This window comes from Oncorhynchus keta, chromosome 2 (assembly GCF_023373465.1).
Source record: "Oncorhynchus keta strain PuntledgeMale-10-30-2019 chromosome 2, Oket_V2, whole genome shotgun sequence".
NCBI lineage: Eukaryota > Metazoa > Chordata > Actinopteri > Salmoniformes > Salmonidae > Oncorhynchus > Oncorhynchus keta.
In genome coordinates this window covers 59,247,516-59,274,388 of record NC_068422.1, presented here as the reverse complement: position 1 = coordinate 59,274,388, position 26,873 = coordinate 59,247,516, and the positions used below count along the sequence as shown (strand labels likewise).

Here is a 26,873-nt window from a genome sequence, read left to right as displayed (position 1 = left end):
CATACAAGTTGTTACCAGTGGTGGTGTAGATCAGCATGTTGTTTGTGCAACGCCATGTTCTGAATGAGACAGCCTATTCTAAAATCTTTGTCCAAATGCAGCATCTATTTAAATGTGATTAGGGTCCCCTGGGAAACACTCACCAACACGTTGGTTCCCACCCCGTCATAACTCCTAGCTGGCTTTTTAGTTTGTTGTCATGCCAAACAACACCAACCGTAGAATTTTGAATAGTATTTATATGATTCCAACAGTTCACCCAAGTGTTTTGATCTATATCGCAAGTCAAATTACAAGAGTCGTTTGAAAAAACACATTATTTTTTTCGCCCATATTATCGTGCGGCGCTACTAACAACCTGGTAACTTTACCAGTAGATGCAAACATTTGGTTGCACAGAAAGAAAGAAAAAGTGATATATTTTTCAGGAGCTGTGCTTTAAAAGTAAGTAGGATTCATATAGGCGCAATGCAGGCTATATCTAAATCAATTTATAGAATCTATTTTTCTGCTACTTTAAGATATATGTGGTGCTCCTAACTTTTTGAAAGTTAGGAGCACAAGTGCTACCAATTCATTGTTTAAATTTAGATCCCTGAGCACGATCCTTGGGTCTCTCTCTCTCGATCTTTGTCACCGCGCTATACACAGACCAGGGAAAATGTCATGACAGTAAGTGAGGTCTTCATTAACCCGAAGCAGAAGCATCTTTACAGCTCTATCTGTGCTTTACACCCCTCTGCTTCTGATAGGGTACTATTGTTGTTACTAGAGGGACAATTGTTACTATTGTCTGGGCAGACAATATATGGATCCATTGTGGTGTTGATCGTTATAGAGGAAAGGAGAGAGGATTGGTTTTTGAGGGAGGAAAACTTCCAATTGAAGCAAATAAATAAGTTACTGTAATAAGTTAAAATTATTCAAATCATTATTTTCAATATATCTCTAAGAAAACATAATAGAACTCGTTAACTCGTTAAATAATAAACATTATTGCAAAAATAATAAATGGGAATGTCTCAATACCCTGTGTGCGTAAAGATGAATGACACGGATCTTCATCAATTGCCTTGCATGAACACCAGCATGATAGGCCGTGCCGGTGTGTGTGTGTCTACCGAGAGCAGGGGAACCACGCATTTCCTGCAGCATTTGTTAGGAGACCCCACAATAGGGGATAAGGCCCTGCTGACTCACTGATGACACTACCCACAAGGTTCTCACTGTCCAGTGTCCATTTCACCTCCAAGAATTTAATCCGCCGGCATTTCAGACCAGTGTTGTTTTAAATTATAATGAGTGGGGCAATTACATCTTGTCCATTAAAATATCACGAGTGGGGTTAGTACTGCGGTTGGAAGTGTTCTGGCCGGTGTAGTTCCAGGATAGTTTTAGCAACGTTGTGAATTTACTCAACTAAATCTCCTGAAAGAAATGGAAACCAGGGGGCTCCATCGTTTGATAAGCCTGGCATTATGCATAGGTCTCACCTCTGAGTTGCACGGGGCGGGCCGGCGCGCTGGGTCAACCTGTGGCTGCAGCAGTCCACCATTCTCTTGAGGATGTACAGGCACTCCCTAAAGGTGGAGAAGAAGGGGTAGTGGCTGATCATGCACAGCGAGGTCAGCGTGCTGTCGCGGTTCCGACTGACCATCTTGGCAGTGCTGCGTTTGTGCCGAGGGGACCTGCCGGCATTTGGCTCGCCACCGGGTGGTCCCGGCTCCGTGCCTGGCACAGGTGTGGTTGTTGTGTCGGCACTGGCAGGCGTCGGCAACGTGGAGGCATTGGGGCAGCCACCGCTGCCATCCGAACCCTCGCTGGTCGCTTCCGCTGTCTGTGCCGCCGTTCCACCGCTACCCGCCTTGTCGCGGCGGTGCCCCCCTCGCTGGAAGGAGCGGTAGAAGTTGACGCAGATACCATAGCGCGTGATGCCAGAGTCTTTGTCAGTGAGTGCGAAGACGAAGGAGGCGTCGTCTCGCAGGCTGACCCGGCGCTGCCGGATGCTCTGGCATCCCTCAGGCTGACAGAAGAAGACCACGTCCGGGGACAGAGGGAAGTCTGGGTGGTCCTCCAGCGGGTAACGGCGGAGGAGCTGGGGGGTCTGGGACCCGCTGTCAGTGCTGGGCTGCCTGGAAGGTAGGATGGAAGGAGAATGGGCATTAGAAACAGTCTTGAATTTAAAAAACAAAGGCCTAACGATATAATGTGAGGTAGTAGGGATCAGTTTAGGATTGGACTGTTATCTCCCAACCAACCCTATGAAGTCCTCACCTGGCTCCCACCACCACCAGGTAGTCCAGTAGACGGGGGCACATTTTCTTTTTCTCCATCTTTGATTGATGTCTTTAAGTCATGGCAACACAGACATTTTGCACCTCTCTGGTCAGTCAGCAGCTGTTCAATCACGAAGAGGACGGGCTAGGTGTGGGTGGAGCATGCAGGAACTTAGTTTTCATTGTGGACATCTGAGAAAAAGCAAATGGGGAAACCTGCAAAACAAGAAAATGTAGTATGTTACGGTTATGGTTTTCAGCTTTTTCAGGACTCGTTTTGAAAGTTACCTTAGCTTGCGACATCACTTCTGCGTGATAGGAAGCACAAGCACCACCACCAATCAACCTACAACACTGCGCACACACCCGTCGTTACTATGACAACTAGCATAGCCACGTCAGCAAATGACTGAGGTCTGAATACACACAAATGCAATTTGATCACTTGTAACTTACTGTTTGAACAGTCAGCATTCCAAAACGGATTTGAAAAGCAAAACTAATTTAGAGCATTAAGGCCTGCAGTGTGAACAAGGCTAAAGTAGCAAGGGTAACTGTAAATGTTTTGAATGGAAATCTATTGCCTAAAACTGACGGTAAATTGAAAAAGCAGCTAACCACAAGGCTTACTTGTTTAACCACTTTTTGTCATTCAAGCTCGTCTAGCTAATACTGCTATGACAACTTGAACACGTCTGTTAAAAATGACTAATTTGAGGTAGCGTGTGCCATGCAGTTTCAGACTCTACAGAAAGAGAGTTCCCACCCCACCTCAGCAGTGCGGACAATTACCATTGGTAATATGTCGACCCCGGGCAAATATCTTAAGAGTCTATGATCAGTTGTCTCTTTTTTGTAACCAACTTTTTCGTTAGTTAGCCTTCATGCATCATTATGATTACACCTTAAGTTTTGTTTGGGGCTGATGGAAAAAGCAGACAGTTTGTACAAATGGTTCTCCTTTTGAACCAGGTGTGTTTCTTGGAGCATTGCTATATCAACATGGTTTCTTGCTAGGATATCAAGACAGCTGGAACATTTAATAGGATAGTTCAGGCCTTTCAAATTCCAAGAGAGAATAGAATGTAAAAGATAGGAAAAAAATAATGTATTATTAATGACCTTGAGTCCATGCCCCCAACGAAATTAGTCTGTTCTGAGGGCAAAAGGGGAGGGGACGCAACTCAATATTAGGAAGGTGTTCCTAATGTTTGATAAACTCAGTAGAGGTCGAGCGATTAATCGGAATGGCCGATTAATTAGGGCCGATTTCAAGTTTTCATAACAATCGGAAATCGGTATTTTTGGACACCAATTTGGCCGTTTTTTGTTTTTTTTACACCTTTATTTAACTGTTAAGAACACAATCTTATTTTCAATGACGGCCTTGGAACGGTGGGTTAACTGCCTTGTTCAGGGGCAGAACAGATTTTTTACCTTGTCAGCTCGGGGATTCAATCTTGCAACCTTACGGTTAACTAGTCCAACGCTCTAACCACCTGCTTTACATTGCACTCCACGAGGAGCCTGCCTGTTACGCGAATGCAGTAAGAAGCCAAGGTAAGTTGCGAGCTAGCATTAAACTTACCTTATAAAAAACAATCAATCAATAAATCAATCATAATCACTAGTTAACTACACATGGTTGATGATATTACTAGTTTATCAAGCGTGTCCTGCGTTGCATATAATCGATGCGGTGTGCATTCGCAAAAAGGACTGTCGTTGCTCCAACGTGCACCTAACCATAAACATCCATGCCTTTCTTAAAATCAATACACGCCTCCCGGGTGGCGCGGTGGTCTAAGGCACTGCATCACAGTGCTAGCAGTGCCACCAGAGACTCTGGGTTCGAGCCCAGGCTCTGTCGCAGCCGGCCACAACCAGGTGGTCCATGGAGCGACGCACATTTGGCCGAGCGTCGTCCGGGATAGGGAGGGTTTGGCCGGAAGGGATATCGTCGTCTCATCGCACACTAGCGACTCCTGTGGTGGGCCGGGCGCAGTGCGCGCTGACCAGGTTAATTCCACCATTTAAATCATTGGGCCTAAATGTTAATAATAATGATAATTGCCAAGATTGAAAAGTGCTTTACAGTGTAAACTTAAATTACTAAAACCAGATTGAGTATGTACAATAATTCTCAAAAAATAAAAATATTGTGTGTGTGTGTGTGTGTGGTGTGTGGTGTGTGGTGTGTGTGTGTGTGTGTGTCCTTTAGTTACCCGAAAAGGTACCACTGGTGGATAATTAGCTCAGGAGCGCACAGCCAGCGAATCTGGAAAGACCCTACAGAGGCATCAGCATGAGACACTCAGTCAACTGGGCGGGAGCAATCAATCCTGCAGGGATTAGCCTTGCTTTAGAAACAAAGCAAGAGCCACAATATTCTGTACTAACCTCAAAGTACATTTCAGTTTCAAAACTGTAGAAATTATAAACACCTGCCTAGTACATTTAGAAAGGAAAGAACTGTGAGATTCTGATAAAGATGTCAGAAACAATAGGATTACTAAAAAGCCCAAAACGGATGTAAAAATGGTTTTGTTTGTGTTTTAATTAAGAGACTTTAAGAGATTTAGAAGCCAATTACTGTTCAAAAGGACAAAAAAAGTGAGTTTTGTTGTTGATCTTTTACCTAATGGTGGCGCTCTAAACATGCGCAGATTCACATCGGAACACAGCCATTTTAAAACCACAGGGCTTGTGCAATGTGCCATGCCTTCATTTATATACAGTGCCTAAGAAAGTATTCACACCCCTGACTTTTTGTTGTATTACAGCCTGAATTTAAAATAGATTAAATTGAGATTGTCACTGGCCTACACAGAATACCTCAAAGTCAAAGCAGAATTATGTTAAGAGATTTTTTACAAATTCAATACGTTTTCCACCCCTTTGTTATGGCAAGCCTAAATAAGTAAAAGTAAGTAAAAACGTGCTTAAAAAGTGAGACTCACTGTGAGTGCAATAATAGCTTTAAACATGATTTTTGAATGACTACCTCATCTCTGTACCCCACACCTATCTGTAAGGTCCCTCAGTTGAGCAGTGATTTCAAACACAGATTCAACCACAAAGACCAGGGATGTTTTCCAATGCCTCACCTAATGCTAGATGAGTCAAATGAAAATAAAATGAAGACATTGAATATCCCTTTGAGCATTGTGAAGCTATTAATTACGCTGTAGATGGTGTATCAGTAGATCTAGTAACTACAAAGATACAGGCGTCCTTCCTTACTCAGTTGCCGGAAAGGAAGGAAACCGCTCAGGGATTTCACAATGAGGCCAATGGTGGCTTTAGAACAGTTACAGAGTATATTGGCTGTGATAAGAAAAATCTGAGGGTAGATCAACAACATTGTCGTTACTCCACAATACTAACAGAGTGAAAAGAAGGAAGCCTGTACAGAATACAAATATTCAAAAACATGCATACTATTTGCAAGGGACTAAAGTAAATCTGCCAAAAATTGAGAAAAAAATAAAATAAACTATGTCCTCAATACAAAGCTTTAGGTTTGGGACAAATCCAGCACATCACTGAGTACTAGTCTTCATATTGTCAACCAAGGTGGTGGCTTCATCAGGTTGTGTCAACGACAAGGACTAGTACATTTTTAGGATTAAAAGAAACAGAATAGAGCTAAACACAGGCAAAATCCTAGAGGAAAACCTGGTTCAGTCTGCTTTCCAACAGACACTGGGAGACAAATGACTTAAATGTAAATGTAAAATGTAAAATTCACCATTCAGCAGGACAATAACCTAAAAGACAAGGCCAAATATACACCCTGGTTGCTTACCAAGATGACATTGAATGTTCCTGAGTGGTCTAGTTAAAGTTGACTTAAATTGGCTTGAAAATCTATGGCAAGACTTGAAAAAGGTTGTCTAGCAATGGTCAACAACAACCAACTTGACAGAGCTTGAAGAATGGAAAAAAATACATGTGCAAATATTGTACAATCCAGGTGTGCAAAGCCCTTATAGACTTACCCAGAAAGACTCACAGCTGTAATCGCTGCCAAAAGGTGATTCTATGTGATTCTATGATTCTATTCTTACGTAAATTAGATATTTAGGTATTTCATCTTTTAAATACATTTGCAAACATTCCTAAAAAATAAGTTTTCACTTTCTCATATGGGGTATTGTGTGTAGATGGGCAAGACAGAAATCGATTTAATCAACTCCGAATTTAGGCTGTAAATCAACAAAATATAGAATAAGTCAAGGGGTATAAATATTTTCTGTACATATGAGACAGCTGCAATCTATATCCATTTATGTAAATATAGTGGGAAAAAATTTACGCAACATGCAACAATTTAAAGGATTACAGTTCAATTGAAATAAATGAATTAAGCCCTAATCTATGGATTTCAAATGACTGGGAATACAGATATGCATATGTTGGTCCCACTCCTCTTCAATGGCTGTGCGAAGTTGCTGAACACTTCTTTCAGAACTACTATCTAAAAAGTATACGAAAGTACCAGAGAATCTCTTTAACTAATAATAATGTTGACTCATCCTATACTTGTATGTGGGCAAAACATGAGTTGGAGATAAAAACACTTAAAAAAAACACCACAAACTTGCATCTCCAACAGACCGTTTCAAATTCTTGCTATTTCCTCATTGAGCTAGCCAATCAGCGTTCTACTAGCATTAGGGCTGAAACTATTTAGTCGACTGGAAAATGTTTGGTCGACCAAGATTTATTTAGTCGAGCAGTGGGGGAAAAAAGGGTGAAAAAAAGGGTCAAACATATATTTATGTACACTAACAGTCAAAAGTTTTGGAACGCCTATCATTCAAGGGTTTTTCTTTATTTTGACCCTTTTCTACATTGAAGAATAATAGTGAAGAACCCAAAACTATAAAATAACACATTTGGAATCATGTAGTAAGCAACAACAAAGAAGTGTTAAAATATATTTTATATTTGAGATTCTTCAAAGTTGCCACACTTTGCCTTGATTACAGCTTTGCACACACTTGGCATTCTCTCAACCAGCTTCACCTGGAATGCTTTTCCAACAGTCCTGAAGGAGTTCCCACATATGCTGAGCACTTGTTGGCTGCTTATCCTTCACTCTGTGGTCCAACTCATCCCAAACCATCTCAATTTGGTTGAGAATGGGGGATTATGGAGGCCAGGTCATCTGAAGCAGCAATCCACTCTCCTTGGTAAAACAGACCTTACACAGCCTTTAGGTCATTGTCTTGTTGAAAAACAAATGATAGTGGGACTAAGGCAAAACCAGATGGGATGGAGTATCGTTGCAGAATGCTTTGATAGACATGCTGGTTAAGTGTGCCTTGAATTATAAATAAATCACAGACAGTGTCACCAACAAAGCACCCCCACACCATAACACCCCCACGCTTTGCTGTGGGAAATACACATTCGGCGATCATCCATTCACCCACACCGCGTATCACAAAGACACGGCAGCTGGAACCAAAAATCTCCAATTTGGACTCCAGACCAAAATAACAAAATTTCTACCGTTCTAATGTTCATTGCTTGTGTTTCTTGGCCCAAGCAAGTCTCTTCTTCTTATCAGTGTCCTTTAGTAGTGGTTTCTTTGTAGCAATTCAACCATGAAGGCCTGGACTCACAGTCTCCTCTGAACAGTTGATGTTTAGATGTGTCTGTTACTTGAACTCCGTGAAGCACTTATTTGGGCTGCAATTTCTGAGGCTGGTAACTCGAATGAACTTATCCTCTGCAGCAGAGGTAACTCTGGGTCTTCCATTCCTGTGGCGGTCGTCATGAGAGCCAGTTTCATCATAGCGCTTGATGGTTTTTGCGACTGCACTTAAAGAAACCTTCAAAGTTCTTGAAATGTTCCGTATTGACTGACCTTCATGTCTTAATGTAATGATGGATTGTCTTTTCTCTTTGCTGATTTGAGCTGTTCTTGCCATAATAAGGACTTGGTCTTTTACCAAATATGGCCATCTTCTGTATACCACCCCTACCTTGTCACAACACAACTGATTGGCTCAAACGCATTAAGAAGGAAATAAATTCCACAAATGAACTTTTAAGAAGGCACACCAGTTAATTGAAATTAAATCCAGGTGACTACTTCGTGAAGCTGGTTGAGAGAACGTCAAGAGTGTGCAAAGCTGTCATCAAGGCAAAGGGTAGCTACTTTAAATAATCTCAAATATAAAATATATTTGTACAACACCTTTTTGGTCACTACATGATTTCATGTGTCATTTCATAGTTTTGAGGTCTTCACTATTATTCTACAATGTAGAAAATGTTACAAATAAAGAAAAACCCTTGAATGAGTAGCTGTGTCAAATACTGTATATTTAGAGTACATGCCTCAAGTGTTTGAGAGCATGAGAAGTAATCCAACTAAGGATTTATGGAGATGTAGCCCAAAGGACAGAGGATATGAAATGTGGAAATAAGCTTTATCCACATCCACCTTAACAACTACACCAACCCATGACTAGGACAGACGTAGGAATTCAAAACACACGTTGCAATTAAACATAAATCAGGAAATGGACCCGTGAATTTGTTTTGTATCATCGGCTATAGATCACATGGTGTCACATTCAAACCCCTAGTACTCCTCTTCCAAAACAGCACATTACGATAAGACGAATACTACTATAAATATAATTAAATACTCTGATTAGATCCTGCTTGTGGAGAATCGCTTGGGCTGCAAGACTCTCGCAGCTCTCGAACCAGAAAAACTATCAATCTGCCTCGTTGGCAATGAGGTGGAAATGAAGGCATGATTCAGTGATTAGTGCACAGACCCTTCTGCTCGTAAAGCAATTTTTGCTAAGAGGCTAAATAGCTCACAAATCAACCTGTGGACAGAGATTGGAGATTGATAGCTGGGATGACATAGTAAGTTACCAGTAATGGGCCATTTGGATAGTAAATACCACGAGACATAAACATGTCTCCAAGTACAGTTTAGGCTACAGGACAGATTTTAACATACTAAAAGAGACTGAATCAACTTAATGGAGATGTGTGTCTCACATGTGGAATCGAGGATTGTAGTCTAAAACCAGTGCTACAGCACCCATCAGAGGAGTAACTGGAGAGTCAGGAGACACTACAAACAAAGGTAAACTATAGCCTAATTGACAGACAACCCCAACCCCATCTAGTAGTGTGCGCTCTCAAAGTGGACACTTACCACAGCTCTGCATTACGTTATATTCAACTCCAGTACTTGTCCGTCATAGCTTGTTCTCCATATTCCTTTTTAAATAGGGAGCACAATTTGTTTTCAACCGTCATTTCCACCATGACTAATCAAAACGTGTTTTCTCATGGCTCGCCCATCCCTCTGCAGCAGACATATGGTGAGCAATAGGTTTGGAACATCGAATCGCAATAAAATCACTATCGAATCACAATACATACAGAATTGTGAAAATCACAAGAATCGCAATACATAATAGTAATCGGCACCGAAATGTCATGATAATATCGTATCGTGAGGTCCCTGGCAATGCCCAGCTCTAGTGGTTTCCCTGTAATGTTTTAGAAAGCCTACATTAGAATTCCCCAATTACCTTTCTCGCCTCACCAGAAGGTGAACTCGTGGCTCAACTGAAGATGCAAAGTATTTCGAATATCTTCTGTTAAAAAAGACTGAATAACAAAGGAGGTCAGGTGCACAGAGAAAACTGACTGCCAATAGGTAGGCCTACAGAGTACAGTAAGAGTACAGTAAGAGTACAGTAAGAGTACAGTAAGAGTACAGTAAGAGGCCGTTCCTTCTCTTGCTAGAACAACAACAACAACAACAAAAAGACACTGCATGTTGCGCAACGGGCTGGTACTGACAAACCGAACATTTCTACATGTAGAATTCCCTGCCACTCGGTGGCCGACAACTTCACTTTGAGCCAATCAGAAAGCACGGACCTCCACATAACAACAAAAAACTAGGGCACCCATCTTGGTGTAATCCACCCCCTTTATCAAAAATTGTTCTAATTAAAACAATATTAGCTACATAGTCAAATATTTTTAAATAAATGGTTATTGCCCTGCTGAAGATGAATTCATCTTCCAGTGTCTGTTGGAAAGCAGACTAAACCAGGTTTTCCCTCTAGGATTTTTCCTGTGTTTGGCTCTATTCTGTCTTTTTATCCTTAAAAAAAAACCTAGTCCTTGCCGATGACAAGCATGTCCATTACATGATGCATCCACTACCATGCTGGAAAATATGAAGAGAGGTGATGTGTTGTGTTTGCCCCAAACATAATGCTTGGTATTGAGGACAAAGTTAATTTCTTTGACATATTTTTTGCAGTTTTACTTTAGTGCCTGCCTAATTGCAAACAGGATGCATATTTTGGAAATAGTTTATTCTGTACAGGCTTCCTTCTTTTCACTCGGTCGTTTAAGTTAGTATTGTGGAGTAACTACAGCGTTGTTGATCCATCCTCAGTGTTTTCCTATCACAGCCATTAAACGCCGTAAGTGTTTTAAAAAGACACTAATGGCTTCATGGTGACATCCCAGAATGGTTTCCTTCTCCGGCAAATGAGTTAGGAAGGACACCTGTATCTTTGTAGTGACTGCGTGTATTGATACACCATCCAAAATGTAATTAATAGCTTCACCATGCTCAAAGTAATATTCATTGATTTTTTTTTTTACCCATCTACCAATAGGAGCCCTTCTTTGCGGGTCATTGGAAAACCTTCCTGGTCTTTGCGATTGACTCTGGGTTTGAAATTCACTGCTCAACTGAGGGGCCTTACAGATAATTACATGTCTGGGGTACAGAGATGAGGTAGTCATTCAAAAATCATGTTTAAAGCTATTATTGCACTCACAGTGAGTCTGTGACTGACTTTGAAAGGACATTTTTACTCCTGAACTTATTTAGGCTTGTCATACCTTTCCCATCTAGAACAATTAAGGCTGGTTTATAAATGACGTACGCAACACAAAAAAAGTATGTAAAACGGAGAGCCTGCATTCTTGTGTCAAATTATGAATTGTGGGGCTGCACATGTCTGTGTAGGTTTCCTACGCAACACCATTGTGTATAGCTACTTGTAGTTCTTCAATGCGTCTGTACATAGGGTATAAACTAGGCTTTAGGCATAATTCATTGAAGAAATATTAGCCTACTGAGTGTGAAAAACAAGGTGGATCTGAGAGAACAATCTAACGTCTTTGCTCAACTGGTCATGTGACCTACTTGCTTCCCAGTCAATCATTTTTTATTCCGCCTACAGCCCTATCGGCCTGAGGTAATAACATTCAGCATAGTCGTCATAGCAACCCAACCCTGCTTTCTTCTTGCTCAGCTGTGTGCCGGCTATTCTTAAATCAGAGAACGTTAGTGAGCAGGGCACCATGTTATCAGTGGCACCAAAGGTTTTATTATCTAGGCTAATGGTTTTACAAAATATGATGAGGTCAAATTAGTACATTTACCATGACAGCTACAAAGCAAAAACCAGGAAGAATGTAGCCTATATATGGCTCTGGACAAAGCCTGACCAAATGGCAAGCATCAACAAAAAAACCTGACAGGCAAACAAGCTTAGCAAAGAACGGAAGAGGACAAGTACCTCAAGTAGACTCAAAGAATAATGTGAATTGGGTTCATAAAAAGTGAGGCTGTGATCTAAAATAGGCATAACTGGCCATTCACTGAAAGGTAGCCTAAAGTTTGATTAAAGCAGCTCAAGTTCATTCAATTTCCTCAAAGGACGACGCGGCTCATTTCTTAAGTTGCTCCTTTCACAATAAAGCCTAATTACCTACCCACAGGCCTGGGATATTGATAAAACTTAATTGCGTGCTCAATTTCAGGTCATACGCGTACAATATTATGCAGACGCCAAAGGCTGGTACAAACACATGTCCGTGGAAGGTTATTCTCAGTCAAAAAAGGCCCACACTGAATTGTCAACAAAGCAACTAGGCATATAACGGTCTAGAATCTTCATTTAAGATGCCACTGCATGTACGTAGGCCTAGCTTTTTTTCTCTCCCATCAATAGCACAGCAAATATTGGCTGAGCCACCTTCACTGGCTTGTTTACCTTCCTTCTCGGAGTAGCGTAATTAACTTAGAAATGCGTGGGCGCTAATGCACTAGGGACCTCAGCAGTGAAGTGTCAGCAAATAACAAATCTATGTGGCCATGTAGAAACTATGCACGCTTTATATCCAGTAGCCTTCTTAAATGGTGATAAAATGTCAGCTCCACCTAGCATCTATAATTCAAAATGGGCTTAGGCTACATCTAGAGCCAGACAACGTGATCATTTAACAAAGTAGTCCAGTGCCTACATCTGGCCTACTCAGTGCATTCTGCACTAGAAACTAGATACATTTGCAAGTGGTGCCTTTGAAACTACACCCAGAAAGACAAACACTCCACAACCAGATCAGCTTACAAGTAGCATATATGTTAAAGTAGGTTGTGTTTGATCTGATGGGTATAGGCATAATCAAATATCAGCCTACTAGGCCTAAGTGGTCAGCAAAAAAGAAATAGCCACGGAGAATGAAGTAAAAGCACCAGACCGTCTGGATAGTGTGTGTGCCCGGAGATGGAGACATGAAATACAGGCTGTTCGTGCCATTCATTTGCTAACAGTTTGCCATTTGGAGTGGCTATGGCTGAAACAGCCTGTAGCACACAACAGAGTGCAAAAGACTGAAATTCAGACACTGAATTTCAATGACTCGGGGGCCTAGACAACATTTACAAAATAATTCAAACCTGTACAAAAAACAAGCTACCATTAGGCTGCCTTCCTCCAACTGGATTCAACTAGGGATGCACGATATATCGGTGAACATATCGGAATCGGACGATATTAGCTAAAAATACCAACATCAGTATTGGCCGATGTCTAGTTTAACGCTGATGTGCAAAACCAATGTCAAAGCTGACGTGGATACCTATAGAACGTAGGTACATAACATAATGACGCCAGGTAAAATGTTGAGCTATACGTGCAACACAGCGTTCCTAACCTAGCCCACAATGTCTGCTGTGTGGATCGAGCAGTCAACAAGTCGAGTAGTCATTTGAAAGCGTAACAACATTTCAGCGAGACAACTCAAAGGCAAAATCCATTAAAGCCAAGATAATGGAATTCATTGCCCTTGACAATCAACCGTTCTCAGTCATGGGTAATGTTGGATTTTCGTCGACTGGTCGAGCACCGGTACACACTACCAATACTATGGAACGCCGTTTGGGTCTTTGCGTATCAAAAAAGAAGCAGTACCACTATCAAAGCTGTACAAAAAAAGTCTGCAAACAAGCAAACACCGGCCACGAACAATGTGTCTACAATACCATGTTGATATTGATAAATAATTTGTTTGACCGCAACTTCTGGGGTAGCTAGCTTTAGCTTGGTACCTAGCTAGCACGATTACAACCAGCCTGAAAACAATGACCAGTAGAAACTGCAGTCTTTTTCCATTATTCTTAGCAATTTAGGAATCGTTGCGAGTAAGTATTAGCTGGGTTGCCACTTGTTGTTCATTTCTTGAAATTGAACTTCAGTTCATGAAAATAAATAGCTAGCAGCTACTTAACTCTGTTGCCCAAACCTAAGCAGCCAGCTAGCTTCATCTGGCTAGTGAGACTCGACCGGACCGGGTTATGTGTTGTGAAGCTAGCCACAATTAAGGATTAGGCACAAAAGTGGAATTTGAGGCTTGCCTTCAAAATAAAAGTATGTCATTGACAGTGATGCAAATTAATACAAATAGTAGAATTATGCCATACGTTTATTTTGAAGACTAACTGCAAATCCACTATTGTGGCTAATCCTTATTGTGGCTAGCTTCACAGATGGGTCTGACCAACATTAATCAAATAATAACAGTTTAATAAATTAGGGTTATTTTAGATGATGACACCTAGATATATATTTAGCTAGCTAACTATAGCTACTGAAACAGATGTTGTTTTGCTTTGAATTTGGAGGAAGAACATTATTTGAATCCATGAGCTAGCTAGCTTTTCTTTGTATGGCCAGCATTGTAGGGGCGCAAGACAACTTTACCAGCATAATAGCATACGTATCGATGAATCGTTGTGACATATGAAATACGAGTGATAGCGTAATCAATGTGTAATAATTACATCAAACATTTATGAGCGTGTTAAATTATTATGTGAAGTGCAGTCATATTCAGGTCCCGATTTGTCAAATAATGTTATTCAGCGAGACAACTCAAAGGCAAAATCCATTAAAGCCAAATATTTGACACGTCAAATAGTGTTAAATAGTATATTTTTTGACACTCAAAAGACCCAAACGGAGTTCCATAGCAATCCTGGTTGAGAATGAACCGACTGAACAAATGAACAATGAAACAGCACAGCAAGTAAGTGAAATAAATATGTTTTACTTGTAATGGGGACATACGTCAATGCAAACAATATAACTTTTTGGTCAGTGTGGTGTGTGTGTGTGTAACCTTTATTTAACTCGGCAAGTCAGTTAAGAACAAATTCTTATTTACAATGATGGCCTAACCCCGGCCAAACCCGGACGACGCTGTGCCAATTGTGCGCCGCCCCATGGGACTCCCAATCACGGCTGGATGTGATACAGCCTGGATTCGAACCAGGGACTGTAGTGACGACTCTTGCACTGAGATGCAGTGATTTAGACCTCTGCGTCCATGTGTGTGTGTTAACTATTTAACTGAACTAGAATGCTTAAAAGGCAGCAAAAATGTTAAGTATAGGTATCTTTTTTTTGGCAAGGAAAATATCGTATTTCGGGATTGGCCAGAAATGTCATATTGGTGCATCACTAGATTCAACTCTAATGAATCTATGGACAAAAACTAGGGCTGGGAATCGCCAGGGACCTCACGATACAATATTATCACAATACATAGCTGCCGAAAACAGATATATTGCGTTTCTCACAATTCTATATGTATTGCGATTTCATACTGCAAATATATTGCTATTTGACGTTCCAAATACACTACCGGTCAAAGTTTTAGAACACTCATGCAAGGGTTTTTCGTTATTTTCTACATTGTAGAATAATAGTGAAGACATCAAAACTATGAAATTACACATTTGGAATCATGTAGTAACCAAAAAAGTGTTAAACAAATCAAAATATATTTTTACATTTGAGATTCTTCAAATAGCCTTGATGACAGCTTTGCACACTCTTGGCATTCTCTCTACCAGCTTCATGGAGGTAGTCACATGGAATGTATTTCAAGGTGTGCCTTGTTAAAAGTTCATTTGTGGAATTTCTTTCCTTCTTAATGCATTTGAGCCAATCAATTGTTTTGTGACAAGGTAGCCCTATTTGGTAAAAGACAAAGTCCATATTATGGCAAGAACAGCTCAAATAAGCAAAGAGAAACAACAGTCCATCATTACTTTAAGATAAGGTCAGTCAATATGGAGAACTTCAAGAACTTTGTTAATATCTTCAAGTGGGTTTGGCAGATGACAGGGGAATGCATCATACCATCTGTAAAGTTGAGTGAAGGAAGAATAATAGTCTAGGGATGTTTTTCATGGTTTATGCTAAGGTCCCTTAGTTCCAGTGAAGGGAAATCTTAATGCTATAGCCTACAATGACATTCTAGACGATTCTGTGCTTCCAACTTTGTGGCAAAAGTTTGGGGAAGCCCTTTCCTGTTTCAGCATGACATTGCAGAAAGTGAGGTCCATACAGAATTGGTTTGTCAAGATCGGTGTGGAAGAATTTGACTGGCCTGCACAGAGCCCTGACCTCAACCACATCCAATTCCTCCCAGAGGTGTTCGAACACCGACTGCGCCTCCAGGCCTAATCGTCCAACATCATCAGTGCCCGGACCTCACTACTGCTCATAGCTGAATGGAAGCAAGTCCAGACAGCAATGTTCCAACATTTACTGGAAAGCCTTCCCAGAAGAGTGGAGGCTGTTATAGCAGCAAAGTGGGGACCAACTCCATATCAATGCTCATGCCTTTGGAATTAGATGTTTGACGGGCAAGTGGCCACATACTTTCGGTCATGTAGTGCATGTCTGCTGCAGAGAGAGAGAGCATGACAAAATGAGTTTATCAGTCACGGAAACAAAAGTGCTGAAAACATGTTGGCTAACCATTTAAAAAAGAAGATGAATAACAAGCTATGAGATGAAAAATAGTTCTGGAGCAGGTACAACTGACTAGGGCTAACTAGTAGCTCCCTAGCAAAAAATATATATACACTGCTCAAAAAAATAAATAAAGGGAACACTTAAACAACACAATGTAACTCCAAGTCAATCACACTTCTGTAAAATCAAACTGTCCACTTAGGAAGCAACACTGATTGACAATAAATGTCACATGCTGTTGTGCAAATGGAATAGACAACAGGTGGAAATTATAGGCAATTAGCAAGACACCCCCAATAAAGGAGTGGTTCTGCAGGTGGGGACCACAGACCACTTCTCAGTTCCTATGCTTCCGAGCTGATGTTTTGGTCACTTTTGAATGCTGGCGGTGCTTTCACTCTAGTGGTTGCATGAGACGGAGTCTACAACCCACACAAGTGGCTCAGGTAGTGCAGCTCATCCAGGATGGCACATCAATGCGAGATGTGGCAAGAAGGTTTGCTGTGTCTGTCAGCGTAGTGTCCAGAGCATGGAGGCACTACCAGGAGACAGGCCAGTACATCAGGAGACGTGGAAGAGGCCGTAGGAGGGAAACAACCCAGCAGCAGGACCGCTACCTCCGCCTTTGTGCAAGGAGGAGCAGGAGGAGCACTGCCAGAGCCCTGCAAAATTACCTCCAGCAGGCCATATATGTGCATGTGTCTGCTCAAACGGTCAGAAACAGACTCCATGAGGGTGGTATGAGGGCCCGACGTCCACAGGTGGGGGTTGTGCTTACAGCCCAACACCGTGCAGAACGTTTGGCATTTTCCAGAGAACACCAAGATTGGTAAATTCGCCACTGGCGCCCTGTGCTCTTCACAGATGAAAGCAGGTTCACACTGAGCACATGCGACAGACGTGACAGTCTGGAGACGCCGTGGAGAACATTCTGCTGCCTGCAACATCCTCCAGCATGACCGGTTTGGAGGTGGGTCAGTCATGGTGTGGGGTGGCATTTCTTTGGGGGGCTGCACAGCCCTCCATGTGCTCGCCAGAGGTAGCCTGACTATCATTAGGCCCTGGGTTCCTCCTAATGCAAGACAAACCTCATGTGGCTGGAGTGTGTCAGCAGTTCCTGCAAGAGGAAGGCATTGATGCTATGGACTGGCCCGCCCGTTCCCCAGACCTGAATCCAATTGAGCACATCTGGGACATCATGTCTCGCTCCATCCACCAACGCCACGTTGCACCACAGACTGTCCAGGAGATGGCGGATGCTTTAGTCCAGGTCTGGGAGGAGATCCCTCAGGAGACCATCCGCCACCTCATCAGGAGCATGCCCAGGCGTTGTAGAGGTCATACAGGCACGTGGAGGCCACACACACACTACTGAGCCTCATTTTGACTTGTTTTAAGGACATTACATCAAAGTTGGATCAGCCTGTAGTGTGGTTTTGAGTGTGACTCCAAATCCAGACCTCCATGGGTTGATAAATTTGACTTCCATTGATAATTGTGTGATTTTGTTGTCAGCACATTCAACTATGTAAAGAAAAAAGTATTTAATAAGAATATTTAATTAATTCAGATGTAGGATGTGTTATTTTATTGTTCCCTTTATTTTTTTGAGCAGCGTACATATATGCACACACACACACACACACACACACACACACACACACAGAGAGAACAAAATTCCTATAGTTACAGTTCCTATAAGTAAATCAGTCAATTGAAATAAATTCATTAGGCACTAATCTATGGATTTTATATGACTGGGCAGGGTCGCAGCCATGGATGGGCATAGCCCCACCAACCTGTGAGACAGGCCCAGCCAATCAGAATGAGTTTTCCCTCACGAAAGGGCTTCATTACAGACATAAATAATCCTCAGCACTCCCCACTCAGACGACCCCGCAGGTGAAGAAGCCGTATGTGAAGGTCCTGGGCTGGCGTTGTTACATGTGGTCTGCGGTTGAGAGGCCGGTTGGACATGCTGCCAAATTATCTAAAATAATGTTGAGTGGTTAATTGGTAGAGAAATTAACATTAAATTATTTGGCAACAGCTCTGGTAGACATTGCTGCAGTCAGCATGCCAATAGTACGCTCCCTCAAAACTTAAGACATCTGTGGCATTGTGTTATGTGACAAAACCACACATTTTAGAGTGGCCTTTTATTGTCCCCAGCATAAGGTGCACCCGTGTAATGATCCTATTGTTTAATCAGCTTCTTGATATGCCGCACCGGTCAGGTGGATGTATTATCTTGGCAAATGAGTAATGCTCACTAACAGGGATGTCAACAAATTTGTGCATAAAATTTGAGAGAAATAAGCTTTTTGTGCATATGGTACATTTCGGGTATCTTTAATTCAGCTCATACAACCAACACTTTACATGTTGCATTTAGATTTTTGTTCAGTGTATATAAAAATAAATCGATATTTGGAGTCAAAGTATCAATATAAATTAGTCCAAAATAATATTGTGATATGTAACTATGAATCCCCCATCACTAGCAAATTCTGTTTGGAATTGCCACAAAGCTAAACTGATAAAGAAATATCCTTTTGATTGGAAAATGTAATTGTCTTATGTTTACAGTTAGGGCCAAGCTGGGCCGGTCATTTCTGTCCAATATACAGCAAAACATTTGTAACTGCCACCTTCAGTATTGCCACATTAATGACAACACCAGAGTTTTTATATCTGGCCAGCATCAACATACAAAGCTGACAACATACACAATTTCCCCACCAAAACCAACAACCCTTCTTCACTATGCATAGTGTACGTCACTGTGTACACTATGCGTTGCATGCCAGGTTTCAATAGCTGCACAATTTTAACATTGTGACATATTGAAATAGAGTTATTGAAAATACACTTTTTAGGGTAGGGGTATCAGAGCTAGAGCTCCAGGTCAAAGTTTACCAATGCAGCAGCAACACTGGCAAAAAACACAAGATACACTGTAAACCTCTCAGCTGCCTCATCTGACAAGAGGTGAGACCTGGGTCAAGCAATCAAAGCCTTCCTTTCTCGGAGAGCAGGCTAGCGTAATGACTGAGCCATGTGGGAGAAAGCAGACCCCCACAAATCGAATCATCTTCACAGGCTAAATAATGGCACAGGTTAAGGCAACAGCTGAATCTGGTCAGAGCGGTCTACTCTGCAGCAGGCACTGACTGGTTATGTAAGCATTGGGGGGGAGATATGATTCACACAACATGCAAACCAACTATTACCAGTAATACTGAACATCCTTGGTCCTTCTGTAGCTCAGTTGGTAGAGCATGGCGCTTGTAACGCCAGGGTAGTGGGTTCGATTCCCGGGACCACCCATACGTAGAATGTATGCACACATGACTGTAAGTCGCTTTGGATAAAAGCGTCTGCTAAATGGCATATATTATTATTATTATTATATTATGGAAAGGATGTAACCTATTGCAGTGGCCTCACATTTTTAAAATAGCCAGATTGCCCCTTTATTGGACAAGACAACATCTTGATAGTTTTGCTGAGAACAAACTAAAACTGCGGAAAGACACCTAGAAACATTAAAACATAGGTACACAAAAGTGCCGTACAGTTGGGAATATTCTGAAGTACTGCATTTTCACCATTCACTGGAAATTGGTGCCCTTGATGATGTTTCAAAACATGAAAATGACTCCATCACACCAGCTGGCTGGCCATGGTCTCAAAGTAAATAAACAAATGTGGCTCTCTCTCTCTTGGTCCCTAAAGGGACAGATCTTGATGTTGTGGCTAGTGTGTCAGGATTCAGACATAGGCCTAATATAGTTTAAAAAAGGTTAAATAAAAAAAAAACATTTTTAATATTATGCCTTTATCAAATGAAGAAGACACCGACTAGTACAAGCAAAACTGCTTGAGTAGTATTCATGAAAGTATTTAAGCTATAGGCTTGAGCTTCTTTCTCATTCTTGCAATGTCATCATAATTTGCCTGACGTGCAACTGCAGCTAGACAGTTCAAGACCGTGTCCTTTGCTCCAGCCTGCCTTCGCCGCCGTTGACAGAACTGCGGGACAGCAGTGCCCGACAGGCGGGGGCAAAATACACCTTTTACTGGTGTCCTAGCTATTGTTAGCACTCAGTGTCATTCACTGAACACCTGCCCTCGTCTTTGATAACAGAACTGCGGGAAAACAGTGCCAGAGAGGCGGGAGTGACGTACAGTCTACCGGTGTGCTAGCTCGCGACCTTTCCCACCTGCTGTGTACAGGAGTCCTAGCTAGCTAGAGGGCTCACACGGTGTCCTTCGCTCCTGCCTGCCGAACACCTGCCCTCGCCATCGTTAACAAAACTGCTGGAAAGCTGTGCCCAATCAGGGATGCAAACTGGTGAGGGCCCAAAACGGTGACACTTTTTCTTCTTCACTGAAACATGCAAAAAAAAAAGCCCTAGCTAATTAAACAACAAAGCATATGCTCTACATGCTCTGTCTGTGTGTGTAAAATAAAAAGTGGTTCATGTGAACCTAACTCACAGCTGAAACATTTAAAGGAAGCAATCCAATGTTATTTGTTGCCTAGACTTTACTGCACATGACACTAAAGTCTGGAGAAAAAAACATTACACTAATATTGCAGTTAGCCATGACAGCCTTTATAATAGAATGCTTATGACCATACACATCTAAATATTGCACTTGGAGAAAACTTCTTAAAGTTGAAATAGAATGACACAAACGGGCATTCTATTTTGCTCTATTATAGTGGCAACTATAGTAGACATCGATTAAGTGCACAAGGCTACATGTGTGCAAAAAAATAGCGTTCACACAGTAAAAAATGGAATACCCCTCACTCCAACCAGACCCAGCTCCAGCTACACTTGATCCCTGAATCCACTTGTTAAAACCTGTTGCGACTCTAGGGGCAGTATTTTAATTTTTGGGAGAAAAAAACGTTCCCGTTTTAAAAGGGATATTTTGTCAGGACAAGATACTAGAATATGCATATAATTGACAGCTTTGGATAGAAAACACGCTAATGTTTCCAAAACTGTAAAGATATTGTCTGTGAGTATAACAGAACTGATGTTGCAGCCTGAGAAAAATCCAATCCAGAAGTACCCCATATTTTGAAAGCGCTGCGTTCCAATGAGTCCCTATTGAGCTGTGAATGTGCTATCAACCAGCTTACGCTTTCTACGTATTCCCCAAGGTGTCTACAGCATTGTGACGTAGTTTTACGCATTTATGTTGAAGAATAGCCGTAGGCAGCTACATTGCGTAAGTGGTCACCTGATGGCTCCCAGGGTGACTATCGCGTAAAATACAGAGGTAGCCATTACTCCAATCGGTCCTACTGAAAAACTCATTGTCCCGACAGATATATTATCGAATAGATATTAGAAAAACACCTTAAGGATTTATTATAAACAACGTTTGCCATGTTTCTGTCGATATTATGGAGCTAATTTGGAATATTTTTAGGCGTTTTTGTGACTGCAATTTCCGGGCGATTTCTCAGCCAAACATGAAGAACAAACGGAGCTATTTCGCCTACAAAAATAATCTTTTGGGAAAAATGAACTTTTTGGCTATCTACCTGGGAGTCTCGTGAGTGAAAACATCCAAAGTTCATCAAAGGTAAACGATTTAATTTGATTGCTTTTCTGATTTTCGTGACAAGGTTGCCTGCTGCTAGCAAGGCATAATGCTATGCTAGTCTATGATAAACTTACACAAATGCTTGTCTAGCTTTGGCTGTAAAGCATATTTTGAAAATCTGAGATGACAGGGTGATTAACAAAAGGCTAAGCTGTGTTCCAATATATTTCACTTGTGATTTTCATGAATAGGAAGATTTTCTAGGAAGATTTATGTCCATTGCATTATGCTAATTAGTGTCTGCCGATGATTACGCTCCCGGACCCGGGATGGGGAGTCACAAGAAATTACAAGCAACGCCTCATTTTCACCTAATTCTCTCATCCTGAAAATGAACCACAATATTATTGTAGAGGGAAAACATTAGTTCACAGATAGTAGTTAGTTAGCGAGTTTGCTAGTCAACATTTTACAGATTGCCAGCGTCCAGTAAGCAACTAAGGCGTTATAACTTGAGGAACAGCAAGGAGTCGTAACGTTATACCAGTTAATACTATAGCGAATTGGTTAGGTTACTTATGTTAGCTCATCTGATGTTGTAACATTAGCTAGCTAAAATTAGCTGCCTGACTTTATTAGTCAGCTAATTTTCACACCATAAACTCAATTATTTGATCAGTGAAGTTGGCTAATGTTGCTCAAAATTTCTCTGGCAAGCTAACGGAGAATTCGATCCAGCTAACGTAAACTAACCCCATTCCGTACAAATGTGCGCAACCGCAACATTCAAACGAGGCTACAAAGAAAACTAACGGGACTGTAGCGACTGTGTTGACGTCAAAATCGGGGGTGTGAACTAGGTTTCTATTCAAGCGTTGACCGACATGGTAATGGCTCTATAGTATTGGAGACAAGTTGAAAAAACGGACCCTCCGTTACATCGTGGCGTGTCATGTCGTAACGTACAGCACGCATAAAGCAACTATTTCTGTCTTACAATCTCGCTCCACCAGGTGTAGCATCTCTAAACCTTTAAAAACAAGAAATGGACAGTGACGGGGGTAAGGGGGGATTCCTAGTCATTTTTTTGCGTCATCATTGCATGCGATCATCATTCTCAAAGCCGCTGTTTACTTCTAAGATCACTTTAGCACCGCCCTAAAAACCCTATTCAAATTCAACACAAACCTTCAAATAGGTATGTAATGACACATTATATAAACTCTTTACAGTGTTTTATTTACATTTTAGAGGCAATAAGGTGATAAGTTGTACAGATCAGGTGAAAAAAAGCAATTTTCCCACACGTGATCTCTCCTTCTCATTATCACGCATTAGTTTTGCTTCCCCACCCGCCATTTTTAAAAAGACCCGACGGGGCTCATTGCCTGCTTGAATTATGCAGAAACTGACAGTGTTTAGGTCATGTAATTGATTCTGTAGAATGGGGAGAAATTGTGCTTTACAATGGTATTGACATTACAGTTGATCTGGAAGTATTACGTTTTTGGGGCGTTAAAATAAGGGCAATTGTACTGACCAAGGCGATGTACGAGTTTACGTTAGCAGGATAGTTAACAATGCTAACAATACTTGTTCCACCACACCTTCTCCCTCACCTCAAACCTTCCAAATGCCAGTTGTTTTTCAGTTACAGCTCATGAAGTACACTTCATCACCTTCTCGCCCCTGTCTCCATGGACAGACTTTACACCTACTTCTTTGTTTTCATTCAGGGGACGTGCTACTGTAAATGGTAAACTGCCGTCCTACTCTCTGCTGTCTTTCCAGAGCATGCGATGATGCTGTAACAAGCAAATTGGTTGTCTCTTCTCTCTTCAGTCGCGTGCTGCATTCTGCTCTTATATTGCTACAAACGCACATCACTAGTCGTATCTACTCCCGCTTTTGGATTCTAAACGGCAAATTCCACCAAAAGGTGACTAGTTTGCATCCCTGCCGACAGGCGGGGGCAATGGACACCATCTACCTAGTGATGCTACATTTGATACTGGAGCTCAGAGGCACACGTCGAAATCGGCAAGTGTACTTCAAAGCAGGGTGCCGATGTCTGTATCAATTTATCAGAAGCATGTGATCAATGACATCCGATGCTTCGTTTTGTTGAACAACCACCTGGTCAGTTTGCCAGAAGACAAAAAGGCTACGTTGCACACACGCTACAGGATGTGGGATGTCATCTATAATCATTTGGCTGCTCTAAATTATTTTGACCAGCAGGTGCCAATAGTAAGCGTGTTGGTCAAAGACTCGAGTAATGGACCTATTTGAAAGAATTGAGTGAAAAGCCTCAATGCTTCAGGAAGCTTAGTTTCCCGTCACTAGCTAAGGATTGTTGCCCCGTCACTTCTTCCGTGTGGTTTATCAGCGGTTGGCATCCAATGTTATGGTGCATTACCGCCACCTACTGTACTGAAGCCCCCCCACCCCACTCCCGCGTGTGTACCAGCTTAAAAACGGACCAATGGAAATATACAGAGGGGTTCCTGCTAATGCACGAACGCCCCAAATTGCGGGTCGTAATGGCGCCCTTCTCGGCAAGCTACACATAGCCTGATTTGCTGGCTTGATAGAGCTAAACTATGACACTACCTCACGTTGTCGTGACGGAATAAGGAAGACAGTGGTGAAGGTGACTTAAATTATGTGAAACGGAAAAGTTACCTCCAAATGGTTGATAAGTCCCGTGTTTAATTACAACAAGGACGTGGATATTATATCTACAACGACCCACATGTAATTGTTGTTCCAGTGTTAAGCACCATCTATATTCAGCGTCCTTCAGGACAGGTACAGAGCAAACCCAACTCCATCACTTATACGTACGTCACGAGTGTATTAGCTAACAGCTACCGTAAGTGGCTAGCTATCGTAAGTAGCGGACTGTCTATCTTTAAGTTTGTTTACCATGGCAAGTAACATAATATTTGGTCGATCTGTACTCATTGCAGTTGTCACATTTGTGATGATTGTGAAATTATCAACCAAGATACGAATTGAAAATGGAAGAACATCTTACCTAGCAGTGTTAGCTAGGTGGATAGCAATACTCGCTAGCTGTCGTCGATGTCGGCCTGGTATGTTGTTGGTGGTAGAAAGAAAGCCAGCGAGGAGATGAATTGAGACGTATTTCAAATAGCGAGATGTAATACGTATCCTGGATCCATTTTCCAGAGATGGCGATTCAACAGCTCTTCAATGTGTATTTTTAAATCCACGCCTAATTTTAGCTTGTGAAATGCTAGTTTGCTTGCATACGTATGATTATTCGCATAAAACCCGTCTTCATAACACTTCCTCCAGATCATCTGCAGGGACAGGAGTTCCGCGGGTGGGGGCAGACTGAATTTGCGGTTTGTCTTCAAAATAAAAGTCCCTCATTGAAAGTGATGCAAACGGACACAGTTGAATCATATCATGTCATATGTGGACAATATAATGTTAAACAAGGTGGGCATGTTATATACATTTAACAATCAGTTGAAATCGCACAGTGGATGTATTAGACTTCATAATTGCATTGGGGGCATACTTATCTGTCTGTACAGCCTTAACTATGGCTTGTGGTTCAATCACATGGGGTATCAGTCCACTCAGTGACACCCACAGAACAACTGTGAATAGTTTACACAAATATTAGTATCATAGCTCTTATTGTAGGACTTTGACTGTGGGCTTAGTCAGCCTACTGTATATTTATATTCATAATCATATTGCACTGTACAGTCTTACATATGGATTGTGGATCAATTAAATGGGGTATCAGTCTGCTCAGTGACACCCAGGGCCACATACACTGCTCAAAAAAATAAAGGGAACACTTAAACAACACAATGTAACTCCAAGTCAATCACACTTCTGTGAAATCAAACTGTCCACTTAGGAAGCAACACTAATTGACAATACATTTCACATGCTGTTGTGCAAATGGAATAGACAACATGTGGAAATTATAGGCAATTAGCAAGACACCCCCAATAAAGGAGTGGTTCTGCAGGTGGTGACCACAGACCACTTCTCAGTTCCTATGCTTCCTGGCTGATGTTTTGGTCACTTTTGAATGCTGGCGGTGCTTTCACTCTAGTAGTAGCATGAGACGGAGTCTGCAACCCACACAAGTGGCTCAGGTAGTGCAGCTCATCCAGGATGGCACATCAATGCGAGATGTGGCAAGAAGGTTTGCTGTGTCTGTCAGCGTAGTGTCCAGAGCATGGAGGCGCTACCAGGAGACAGGCCAGTACATCAGGAGACGTAGAGGAGGCCGTAGGAGGGAAACAACCCAGCAGCAGGACCGCTACCTCCGCCTTTGTGCAAGGAGGAGCAGGAGGAGCACTGCCAGAGCCCTGCAAAATTACCTCCAGCAGGCCACAAATGTGCATGTGTCTGCTCAAACGGTCAGAAACAGACTCCATGAGGGTGGTATGAGGGCCCGACGTCCACAGGTGGGGGTTGTGCTTACAGCCCAACACCGTGCAGGACGTTTGGCATTTGCCAGAGAACACCAAGATTGGCAAATTCGCCACTGGCGCCCTGTGCTCTTCACAGATGAAAGCAGGTTCACACTGAGCACATGTGACAGACGTGAGAGTTTGGAGACGCCGTGGAGAACGTTCTGCTGCCTGCAACATCCTCCAGCATGACCGGTTTGGCGGTGGGTCAGCCATGTGCTCGCCAGAGGTAGCCTGACTGCCATTAGGTACCGAGATGAGATCCTCAGACCCCTTGTGAGACCATATGCTGGTGCGGTTGGCCCTGGGTTCCTCCTAATGCAAGACAATGCTCGACCTCATGTGGCTGGACTGTGTCAGCAGTTCCTGCAAGAGGAAGGCATTGATGCTATGGACTGGCCCGCCCGTTCCCCAGAACTGAATCCAAT

The 26,873-nt window shown here is 42.0% G+C and overlaps 1 protein-coding gene across 15 annotated transcripts in view; it reads right to left on the bottom strand.

Annotated features, from left to right (window-relative positions):
• Positions 1–25,341, bottom strand: part of LOC118362231 (MAP kinase-activating death domain protein-like) — a 73,790-nt gene extending 48,449 nt beyond the window's left edge. For 9 of the 15 annotated variants that reach the window (XR_008079307.1, XR_008079302.1, XR_008079321.1 and 6 more), the window contains exons 1-3: positions 25,017–25,341; positions 2,275–2,492; positions 1,494–2,132 (exon numbers count right to left, since the gene is read on the bottom strand). Coding sequence is in view for 4 of the 15 variants with exons in the window: in XM_052479310.1 (XP_052335270.1) it covers positions 1,494–2,132; positions 2,275–2,333 (698 nt within the window). In the remaining 11 variants the exon portion in view is untranslated. The remainder of the gene's footprint in view (positions 1–1,493; positions 2,133–2,274; positions 2,493–25,016) is intronic. The other 6 variants (XR_008079332.1, XR_008079322.1, XM_052479310.1 and 3 more) reach the window with 2 other exon arrangements.
• Positions 25,342–26,873: the final 1,532 nt, after the last annotated feature.